The 12,114-nt window shown below is 39.9% G+C and overlaps 1 protein-coding gene across 1 annotated transcript in view; it reads right to left on the bottom strand.

Annotated features, from left to right (window-relative positions):
- Positions 1-11,682, bottom strand: part of slc24a2 (solute carrier family 24 member 2) — a 308,399-nt gene extending 296,717 nt beyond the window's left edge. Inside the window, exon 1 of the mRNA XM_041185294.1 lies at positions 10,741-11,682. Within this exon, the coding sequence (XP_041041228.1) occupies positions 10,741-11,682 (942 nt within the window). The remainder of the gene's footprint in view (positions 1-10,740) is intronic.
- Positions 11,683-12,114: the final 432 nt, after the last annotated feature.

Below are 12,114 nucleotides of genomic sequence, written 5' to 3'. Positions count from 1 at the left end.
ATGTGCTGGGTTCCCCCGTCATTCAGGATGGAGATATTTGTGGAGCCTCCTCCTCCAGTGAGTTGTTAATTGTCCACCACCATTCACAACTGGATATAGCAGGACTGAAGAATTTAGATCTGATCTGTAGGTTGTGGAATCACTTAGCTATGTCTATCACTTCCTGCTTATGCTATTTGGCATGCAAGTAGTTGTGTTATAGCTTCACCAAGTTGACACCTCATTTTTAGCTGTGCCTGGTGCTACTCCAGGCATGCCCTCCTGCACTCTTCATTGAAACAGGATGGATCCACTGGCTTAATGGTAATGGTAGAGTGGGGTATATGCCGGGCAACAAGGTTACAGACAGTCGTTGAGTACAGTTCTGCTGATGGTCCACAGCACCTCATGGTTGTTCTGTCTCGAGTTAAGATCTCATTTCGAAATCAATCCCATTTAGCACAGTGATAGTGACACGATGGAGGGTATCTTCAATATGAAGATGGGACTTCATCTTCACATGGACTGTGCAGTGGTCACTCCTACCAATACTGTCATGGACAGATGCAGCTGCGGCAGGCAGGTTGGTGAGGAGGTCAAGCATACTTTTCTCTCATTAGTTCCCTCAGTCGTTGCTGCAGACCCAGTATAGCAGCTATGTCCTTTAGGGCTCAGCCAGCTTGCTCTGTAGTGGTGCTACCAAGCCACTCTTGGTGATGGCCATTGAAGTACCCCGTCGAGAGCGCCGTTCTCTCAGTGCTTCCCCCAAAATGGTGTTCAACATGGAAGAGTATTGATTCATCAGGTGGGGTGGGGGAAAATTGTAAGTGGTAATCAGCAGGAGTGTTCCTTGCCCATGTTTGATCTGGTGCCATGAGACTTCATGGGGTCCGGAGTTGATGTTACGAACTCCCTCCCTGGTTCCCAAAGCATTACCCTGGGACTCTGGATGACTAGTCTAGTGATAATACCACTACGCCAACACCTCAATTGTAACAAGGATTTACCCAGTTGCAACAACCAAGAGCTGGTTTTAACTTTTGCTGTTACAGTAAAATGAATGATAATTATTTAGCTGCCCACTGTATACTCTGCCCAATTTATTTTACATTGAAGTCAACAACCATGAACAGCACCATAAAAAAAAATCCAATTGTATATTAAGAGCTGTCACAGTAATACGAGTTGCCACAGTAACAGCTCACAAAAAAACACACAGCAATTGTCTTATTGTTTATTTTTTCAATGCACTGGTGAGTTAACACTAGTTATTTTTAAGATTGAAACATCAATCATATAATTTGAAGTGAAAAACATGTCCTGAGAGATGGGTGCCTCTGATTTCTCCTAAATTCACATTTTGTGTTTATCGTTGAATGTGACAAGATGTAATTAAAAAGGAATCCCTTCTGAATCAATTAGGCTTATACAAAGAGGTGGGCTCCAACTCCACCTGCCCTGTATACCAATGAACCCCACATGGAGGAGATTCTTGTCCAAATTATGATAGGCATGGTTAAGCCAAAATTCAATATTATACCTAATGGAGGGGAGATAATAAATATTCCATGCAGTTACATCATTGGTACAGAGGAAGAGTCAAAACCATGAAAATAGGAGTTGTACTAAAAAGTTATAGCTCATGGAATAAAAGACAGTAGCAGCATAGATACAAAATTGGCTGAGTAATAAGAAACAGTGAGTAATGGTTAATTAATATTTTTCAGATTGGAGGAAGGTTTGTAGTGGAGCTCCCCAGGGGTCAGTATTGGGACCCTTCTTTTCCTGATATATATTAATGATCTAGAACTTGGCGAGCAGGGGACAATTTCAAAGTTCGCGGATGATCAAAACTTGGAAGCATTGTAAACTGAAAGGACAGTGTAGGACTTCAAAAGGACATAGACAAGTTGATGGAGTGGGCAGATGGGTGGCAGATGAACAACAATGCAAAGAAGAGTAAGGTGATTCATTTTGGTAGGAAGAACATGGAGAGACAATATAAAATAAGGGGTACAACTCAAAAGGGTGTGCAGGAGCAGAAGGACCTGGGTGTATATGTGCACAAGTCATTAAAAGGTAGCAGGGCAGGTGGAGAGCAGTTAATAAAGCATACAGTATCCTAGGCTTTATTAATAGAGGCATAGAGTATAAGAGCAAGGAGGTTATGCTGAATTTGTAAAGGACACCGGTTAGACCTCAGCTGGAGTAGTGTATATATTTCTGGCCAGCACAATTTAGGAAAGGAAAGGAAACAAAGGTGATGTGAGAAAAACCTTTTTCACACAGCAAGTGGTTCGGCTCTGGAATACACAGCCTGGAAGTGTGGAGGAGACAGGTTCAGTTAAGGTATTCAAGAGTGCATCAGATGATTATTTAAATAGAAACAATGTGCAGGGTTACAGGGAAAAGGCAAGAGAATGGCATTGAGTCATAATGCTCATTCAGAAAGCCAGTGTAGATATGATGCACCGTAACAATTCTGCAACCTTGTGATTCTGCAAAAGGCAGAATCCTCAAGCAGTTTCAGGGCATTTTTTTTTATATACATAGTATTGTGCAGAAGGCAAAGTAGTTAAGTTAAAAAAATGTGGTTAGATAGATCTAATATAAGAGTTAAGAGGTGAGATGAGGTAAAGTCCAAGAAATTAGCTGAAATACTAGGCTGATTGTTAAGCTGTGAAAGTCATTAAGTAGTAGTAGACTTGGCTTTACTACTAGCCTAGTTTGAGAAGAAGCAAAGTCATTCTTCATGATAAATACAGATGTTATTAAAAATGGTAATTTCAGTAGGGGGAAGTCAGAATTGATTCAATTTTGCTGAACAAGTACATTTCTCATGGTTAGAAGAGCTATAGAGATGGATGAATTTACTGAAGCGGAGAGATATTTTTACCTACAGGAGATCGAAGGCAAGAGCTAAAGTTAACAGCAGGGATATCAGAATAAATACGTGCATACAGAGAAACAGAAGAATTGGAAGATGAGTCAACACATTCCATTCCTGTACATAACTTAGTTAGCAGTTATGCAACAACACCAAAGGTGGCTACCTCCAAACTTGACTATTCCAGTTCTCTCCCAGCCATCCTCCCATCTTTTGTCCTCCACCAGATTGAACTTATCTTCACACACATCAAAACCTATTGGCCCATCATCCCTAACTCACAATGACTGCCAGTCCAGCAGCACTATTTTAAAATTCTCACCCTGGTTTTCAATTCACTCCATGACCACACTCCTTTTTCACTAACCTCCTCCAACTCTTCAAAAGTTCTGTGCTCTTCCAATTCTGGCCTCTGATAAAACTCAAGGATACACAAATTATTGGTAGCCATGCTCCTTAAAAATTCTCTCTTTGACCAGGTTTTTGGCCACCTGTGCTAATATCTTATCTGGCTCAGTGTCAAACTTTGTTTGATAAACTCTTGTGATAGGCCTTAGGACCTTCACAATATTAAATGGTGCTATATAGATGCAAGTGTTGTTGCCTGGGGACATTTTGCTTCCCCCTTTCAGCTGCAGAGCAGTGTATGGCAGATGAAGATGGCTAGGAGTCCAGATAAGAGAAAGTAATTTGAAGAACTGTTCCTGTATTGTCTTTAATTTTGCCATTGTTCTTTCATAGATGTGTACTGGTTGTGAAAATATATTTATTAAATACTCTGGGATTACCATTTCTATGACATTTTTTTTTAAATAAACATAGTAGCCCTACTAGAATTTGAGCTCTGCACACCGGTGGTAACAGCAGGCTGTCCAGGAACAATTTTCCAATTTAAGCTGCTCCTCATACTCATGGGAATATATCATTCAATAATTTCCTTGGGAGCTTCTGCGTACATTTCAACTGTTCCTTCATATGAGTTGCGTCCCAAATGTAACAGCCATTTACTGCATGCCTTTCCCTTTTGCAGCAGACCTGCATTCCACAGAATGGCTCCACATTCAGAGCTCGACAGATCACTGGTAATAAAGACTCATTCTCTGAAAACTGCCACCATACAAGTGACATCCTCAGGGCTTGATTGGGAGTAGGTGCGTGGGGGCATATGTTGCTTTGTCTACTCTACCACTTGCTAACATCCTCAAGAGTGTGCTCTATTTGTAAGACAGACCATGGGGAAAGAAGAGGACTGGAAGTGGGCCACCAATATTAATGCAACTCATCACTTTTAAGGAGACAATACTTATAAATCGGTAGAGGATTTGGCAGGAGAGAGTTTGGTATAGTCATGCTGCCATCTAGCAAGCATTTCCTACAATCCTTTATATTGGCAATGCCAGTGAGCCCATTAACTATTAGTTTGCCGTATGATTTACTAAATGTTGTGGAATTCCATTTGCCTTGGAAGTCAATATTCAGGGATATATTATAAAATATCCTCTTCAAAAGTTCTTTTCCTGTTGATTTTGACATAAGGAAGTGGTGGCTCAATCCCACCTACCCACCTCAAGCTTTCAGTTAAGAAATAAAGCATATGAAGTAAAAGGTGTTAAGGATGGACACAAAGATCTGACCAAGTTATGATAGTACATGCAAGTACTAATATCCAACCAGTTCTGTTTTCATACAGGTATTAATGCAGGAGCAAAAGGCATTTGCAAACTTTTGACTCCACCATGAGCATCTTGCTACAGTGTATTCTGACAGCTGCAATGGTTCTCTATCATCACTGTAGTGGACAATGGAGCAAGTACCATCCTTGTAGTCACCTGCAGTCAAGCCACAAATGATCACTGCTGGATTTCATACATCGGGTGCTTGTTAAGAGAACAGCTGTGGCAGCAGTCTTCAGTCTTAGCCAGTGTCACAAGGAAAGTGTGGTGGGAATGTGGATAACTGTTCAATGTGTACAGTTTCTTTTAAATAAACCAGACCACTCCTCCTTCCAAAATCACACGCATAGCTCACTAGATAGAACACAGAAACAGAACATATCCTTCCAGAGACAGCTGACAGTGAAAACCAATTAACTGGCTTTGTACTTCTAAGTGCTCATTAGGATATCACAGCAAATACTATTGAACACACTGATGGCTAGTAACACACAACTGGGGGTTAGACTTCAGCTTTAGAGTCTCCACCTCTAAATGTTTAGGAACATAGGAACAGGAGTAGGCCATTCAGCCCATCAAGCCTGCTCCACCATTAGAACACGGCTGATCATCTAGCTCAAAACCACTTTCCCACACTATTTTCAGATCCCTTGCCGTAATTAGCCTCCAGTTTATTGATTTCTGCTTTGAACATGCTCAATGATTGAGCTTCCACAGCTCAATGGGGTAAAGAATTCCAAAGGTTCGCCACCCTCAGTGAAGAAATTCCTCCTCATCTCAGTCTTAATCTCAGGATAAGGGGCAGGCCATTTATGTCCCCTGGTTTTAGACTCACCAGTCATAAGAAATATCTACATCTACCCGGTCATGCCCTGTAAGAATTTTGCAACGTTCAATGAGGTCACCCCTCATTCTTTGAAACTGGGAACACAGACCCAATCTCTCCTCATAAGACAATCCACAGAATCTTCACAGTGCAGGACCAGCCATTCAGCCCATCGAGTCTGCACTGGCTCTCTGAAAGAGCATTCTACCTAGTCCCACTCTCTTGCCTTACCTCCGTAACCTTGCACATTCTCTCTTTTCAGATAGCAATCTGATTGGCTTTTGAATACTTCGATTAAACCTGTCTCCACCACCCTCTCAAAGTTCATTCTAGACTCCAACCAACCTCCGGGTGAAAACATTTTTCCTCACCATCCTGTCATCCCAGAGATTAATCCGATGAACCTCCGTTGCACTTCTGCTATGGCAAGAATATCCCTCCTTAGATAAGGGGATCAAAACTGTACACAATGCTCGAGGTGAGGCCTCACCAAGGCTCTATAAAATTGCAGCAAGACATCTTTACTCCTGTACTCAAATCTTCTTGTAATGAAAGTCAACATGCCATTAGCATTCCTAATTACTTGCTGCACCTGTATGCTAACTTTTAGTAGTTCATGAACAAGGACACATGACCCTTTGGACACCCGCACTTCCCAACCTCTCACCATTTAAAAAATACTCTGCCTCCCTGTTTTTTCTACAAAAATTAATAACTTCACACATTCACATTATATTCCATGTTCAAGCCCATTCGTTTAGCCTGTCCAACTCCTCTTGCAGCCTCCTTGCATCCTCCTCAATTTACAATCCCACCCAGTTTGGCGTCATCCGCAAATTTGTAAATATTACAATTGGTCCCCACATCCAAATCATTTATAAAGATTGTGAACAGCTGTGGACCTAGTGCAGATCTTGTGCTGCTCCACTAGTAACAGCTCACCATCCTGAGAATGATCTGTTTATTCCTGTTCTCTGCTTTGTCTGTTAACCAATTCTCACTCCATACTAATATATTTCCCCAAGTCCCATATGCTCTAATTTTATTTACTCATCTTCCATCTCAAAAGCCTTCTGATAATCCAAATACGCCATATCCACTGGTTCTCCATTATCAATGCTACAAGTGAATGTCCTCAAAAAACTTCAAAAGGTTTGTCAAACATGATTTCCCTTTCATAAAGTCCATGTTGACTCTGCCCAATTTTACCATTCTTTACTAAATGCCCAGTTATCACATCCTTTATAATAGATTCTAACATTTTCCCCTACTGATGTCAAACTAACAGGTCTGCAATTCTCCATTCTCCCTCCCCCCTCTCTTCTTAAATAGTGGGGTTACATTTGCTACTTTCCAGTCCACAGGAACCTTTCCAGAATCTATAGAATTTTGAAAGATAACCACCAAGCATCCACTATCTCTCTAGCCTCCTTCTTCAGGACTCCAAGATGAAGCTCACCTGGTCCAGGGGATTTAATCAACCTTCAACCCAATTAACTTTAAGTACTACCTCTTTACTAAAACTAATTTCTTTCCTTTCTTTTTATATTTACTAGCTAGATCTTCAAACCTGGGAAATTATTACAACTGGTGGACCATTGGCACAAATTCAATAGAATGGTCAGTCTTTAATGGGGAAAGTCTCACGAACAGTCATTTAAGGTTTTAATGGATAATTCTTACTCAAAATGTGAAATAGTGGAATGAAATATGTCTCAATGCAGTCCTTTTATTATATTTAGTACACTTAAATGAGGTGCAAACTAAATGAGCAAGAACAGCTATTTCTGCCCAAAATTAATGGAGCAAAGACACTAACTAGCAATGTTGAATTATTTAAATTGATTATAAATTGATCATTTTTTGACTGATATAAGCGAATGCCTGCTGTCAAAAAAAAAAAATTGGAGGTCTTGAGTGATGGGGAATATCTGTCTTTATAGAAGCCACTGACAGATGCCTTAAAACTTACAAAAATCACACCCCCCCCACCCCACCAAAAAAAAAAGCAACAGCAACATAACTGTGATAATTCTTGGTCTTTGTTCTTAGTATCAGATATTTAAAGCCAAAGGCTAAGAAGGGATTGGAATCCAAAATAAAAAAAGATGTTGGCCATGCACAGTGGCTCAGTCAGTAACTAAGATAATAGAGACAGGATTATGCTTCAGGCATGATCCTTGATAAGAGCTGCTCTTTCTCTTCCTGATGCTGAGCTCCCTGCCACTTATGGCAAATATAATAAATCCTGATGCTCAAATGGTTTGACAATATTTGTAATGAAATACTCCAAGTGCTGGAAGTCTGAACTGAAAACAGAAAATTCTGTAAACACTCGGCAGGTCAGGCAGCTTCTGTGGAGAGAGGAGGAAAGTTAACGAAAAGTCGTTGGCCCGAGACATTAGAACTCTGATGGAAAGGTTATTGACATAATAGGTAAACTCTTTCTCTCTTCACAGGTGCTGACTTGCTAAGTGTTTCCAGAATTTTCTGTTAATACAACACAATTCGATTTGGTAATGCAAGCCTGTTGCTCATTGCTCCTCCTGCCAGGAAGAACAATAAGCAGTCCTTAATTGTGCACATAGAAAAAGTACGTCAGAAAGTATTAAATTTCAAGATAGTGATGACATTGACTCCTTCATTCTTGTAGTTTAGCATGAACTGAAGGTCACCGTGTGCCCCCACCTTGCAATGTACAGTTAACAGCAAGTTTATCTATACTTTATCACCCTACATGCCCAAAATGATGATCTAGCCATTTGTAATTTTAGTGCTAATAATGAGTTAACCCATAGGCCTTCAGTGTATTACAACTAATTGCCAAGAGAGATGTTCAGCCAATAATGGACACCTCTGACAATGGAAGTGCAAGGCTTGTTGAAAAAAATAGCAATTTGAAAATGAAAAAGAAAATTATGAACAAAATATAGAGAATTTGAAAATCTAAATGCAGAATGATAGCAGTACTAAATTAAATTTTGTTCAGTTACTAAGTTCTAACTAGTTAACCTTGAGAGCCATGCTAGCCATTTTGTGTTTTCTTCAGGGCATTAATCACTGTAGAACCAACAACAATCAGAATCCCTTCTGAACAGATGATGTTGCTAAATTACCAGGCAGATCTGCAATTCCCCCAGGGGAACATTTTCATAGTTCAGTACAACCTGAGCAATTAGACATAAAAGTTCGTTTAAATTAGTCGATAATAAACTCTCAAATATTGCACAAATTTGATTCCTTGGATTTCTAAATATACATATAAAAACAGTTGATCCAGTCAAATTAGATCATGGATGTTTTGAGGAGTCAACAGGAAGCCCTCTAAATATACCAACACAGCCAACAGTGCTTCACACATCAGTTCATTGCCCTTGGGAAAGCTATTAATTTCCAAATCCATTCCCCCAACTGATCTAGTCTTTGCCACTGACCTTGCCCACCTATATAGTTCTCACTGATGTCAAAGCTAAGGCTCATGCTTCAACCTCCACAAAGTTAGCCTAACTCAGCTGAATACTTGATGCTGCACCAGCATCTAACCAATATAAGTAACATACATTTAATAATGTCACCTCACTCATGCCGTGTTATGTTTCTGCATGAATTCAGAGGTGCAGTTGTCTCCAAACTCTCAATGCATATAGTGATGCTCAAAGCTTTTAGCCTGATCATCTATCTATATGTTGTACCATCCTCAGAGTTCTTAATGTTGACTGCATCGCTGTGGGAATTACTGATAACAGTGCAAAGAGTCAAACTCAGGTGGTGGGCAAGGGCCATATTGAAAAACATTATTACATTGTGTGGGCACTTAACTGTTTGGCTTCAGTTAGCACAGAGTTCCGTCATTAGCAAACTGAACAGTGCAGCAAGATCTTTTATTATAACAGGAATTAGTGAATTGGATAAGTGTGGAAGTTTCAATGATATTTCGAAGCTCTGATGTTTTGTGACAATATGTGGATTGTCTATTGCAATTCCTCAGGTTATCAATCTCAACCATATTGTCATGGCAAGCTAGCAAGCAGGGAACAAGTATTTTTGTTCAAAGAGGGATAAAAAAAATGCAGGGAATCTCCTGCGTCTCAAAGCTAAGAGTCAAAGTCTGAGAAGCACAGGGATCAGAAGAGGGCAGAAACATTATCCTTGCCAAAAATACAGTAAACATAAAATTTTGGTTAAAAAAATCCAAAGGAAGCATTGATATCATGTGCCCTGTGCATTTCAGACTGTTGGTTTTGGCAACAATATTCTATGTACTAATCTGATCAGATCTCAGTCCATGGAGATTTTGCAATAAAAAGATTAACATGTACAGATGAATCTTGATAAAAGTACAACTACAAGAAATTAGTCTGTATTTTAAAAATGAAAGAAGAAATGGAAACTGGAAAGTACAGCTTCCTTTTTCAAAAAAAAAAACACTTGATTGATAATAAACTGGAATTACACGCTGAAAGTAAATTATTTCAGTGCTGGAAATTAGAACATTTTGGCAAACCAAAGTTAGGATCAAGCACCCTCTCTTCAGATACAGTACAATAGATTGAGAGTAAAGCTCCCTCTTTTCTGCTCTAATAATGTGCCTTATGCTTAGCTTTTGTTGGAAAGGGATTTCTCTCTACCATACCAGGGGACTTTTTCTGATATTTTTCATACTGACCAATATTGTGGTCTCTGACAGGTCAATGAGTACCATGTAGGAACATCCCGTTTCCATTATTCAGTTTTTTTTTAAAGTAGCTTTGACTTCTCAAACATAATGTGCATCAATTCTAAAGAAATAGACCATTTGGCTAAATTGTAATGATGGCTTTTTTTTTGTAACTTGCTAAGAATTGTAGCCAATAATTCAGAGCGCATCTCAATTTTGGGCACCAAGTATAAACAATAACTAGTTAAAATTACAGCTAGTCCCATGGCCTGATAATTTGACAATGCTTTTGCGTTAATTTTAGTCATGCTCCTATTACTGATAGGAATCAATGTGTCTAAACCCAAGCATTGAATTTAAAGCGGGACATATTTTTGTTGTACAGCATAGGCTCAAAACAGAATGTATCTCATAGATAACAATATCATCCACAGAACCAAGGATTTAATCAAAAGCCCCAGTTGACATGAAAATTGTGCTCCACGTGTAAAAAATCTGAAAACACTGGACATTACATAAGTTATATCCCTGAGAACACAGATTCATTCTCAGTGCACCACTTACTCTTCATTAGAGAATCTCTTAATTCTGAAAGTCCAGTCTTGCCCTCCTCAAAATTTATTTCATTAGGTACAGCCAGCACACAAGACACACTGGCATTGGGGAAGGTAATTCCTTAACTGTGTTCTAATTAATTTAAATAGTAAACTGCATGTACCTTTTCATCACTGTCTGTTGCTGTTGCTTCCACCACTTTGTTCCTGTTTAATTTCTTTTTCACCCATCGTTCTAGCACAACGTTGAACTTCATGAAGATCACATAGCATCCATAGGCTGACAACAAAATTACACTCTCCCACCAAACGATGCTATTACTCCGGAAGAAAAGTATAAGCAAAATCAGGTCAACAATATAAAAGGACACATCTCTGAACAGTGGCCACCAGGTGAGGTGCAGGATTTCTTTGGAGAATATAGCACACATCCCAATTACAAACAGGATGTTGAAGACTGCAGAGCCCACTATGGTCCCAATCCCAACATTGCTGTGAGATATAAAAACTCCTATTAAAGAAGTGAAGAGTTCTGGCGCTGACCCACCAGCAGCCATAAAAGTTGCCCCTGCCACATCATCGGATATCTGCAGCTTATCAATGATAACTGTCAGTGAGGGTACAAAAAATTCATCACACACTATGGCTAAGGCTATGAACATGTAAATCATGCCTAAGATGTGGAGGAGGATAGCTCCTTTTCTTCTTTCCGCCAGTGTGAAGATATCGGGAGGATAGTCTCCAGACGTTTCATTATTGACAGAGGTTGTGGCTGCCCGCACTTCGTACTTTAAAGTAAGGTTGGGTTTGGGGGTATAATTTTGAAGCTTGGAAAATTTCTGCTTCTCCTCGAAACCCAGCAGAGTTCTGCGTTTAACCTGTGGGATTTCTCGGTTGGCTGACGTGCAGGCGAAGGCACTGAATAAGAGGGAAAACGCGCAAAGAGCCAGTAAACCAAGGGAAAAGCCCACAATTCGCGGTAGTCTCAGCTTCCTCATGATCTGCTGCTTGTGCCTTCTGAAAGCTTGTCCCGCGGTAGAAAGTTGCTGCCCCGTACAACAAACAGCCGGCTCCACAACTTCACGGTTCAAGGTCTTCGAATCCATGGCTGGCCTTTTTCTTCACTTAATATGATGCGTTATTTTCTCTCTTTTTTTAAAAAACTTGACTGATGGTAATTTATTCTTCATGCACTTTTCGTCTTCATGACATTGAGAAGATAGTCTGAAAGCCAACTTTAAAATGAACCTTCTGCTGGTGGAGCTGATGTGAGCTTCAATATCCTGCGGAAACAAGGCAAGACTGAATGTAAAGAGGTTATTTAACACCAGTCTATAATCGTTGAGCTTTAATTAAGCTAAAGCAGCTAGTTTTAAAACACACACATACAATTGGGTTAAACACAAGGCAAAAATTAACTGCAACAATAGGCGAAAGGTAGTCTCTATTCTACATTACCAGGAGGCACAAACGACTGCAGTCTGACTGGCTAGTGCTCTGGGTAAAGTCAGCCTCCCCTGTAGTGCTAAGCCATACAA

Source organism: Carcharodon carcharias, chromosome 4 (assembly GCF_017639515.1).
Source record: "Carcharodon carcharias isolate sCarCar2 chromosome 4, sCarCar2.pri, whole genome shotgun sequence".
Classification (NCBI taxonomy): Eukaryota; Metazoa; Chordata; class Chondrichthyes; order Lamniformes; family Lamnidae; genus Carcharodon; species Carcharodon carcharias.
Note: the sequence above shows the minus strand (reverse complement) of the source record. Positions and strands in the feature narration are given on the sequence as shown.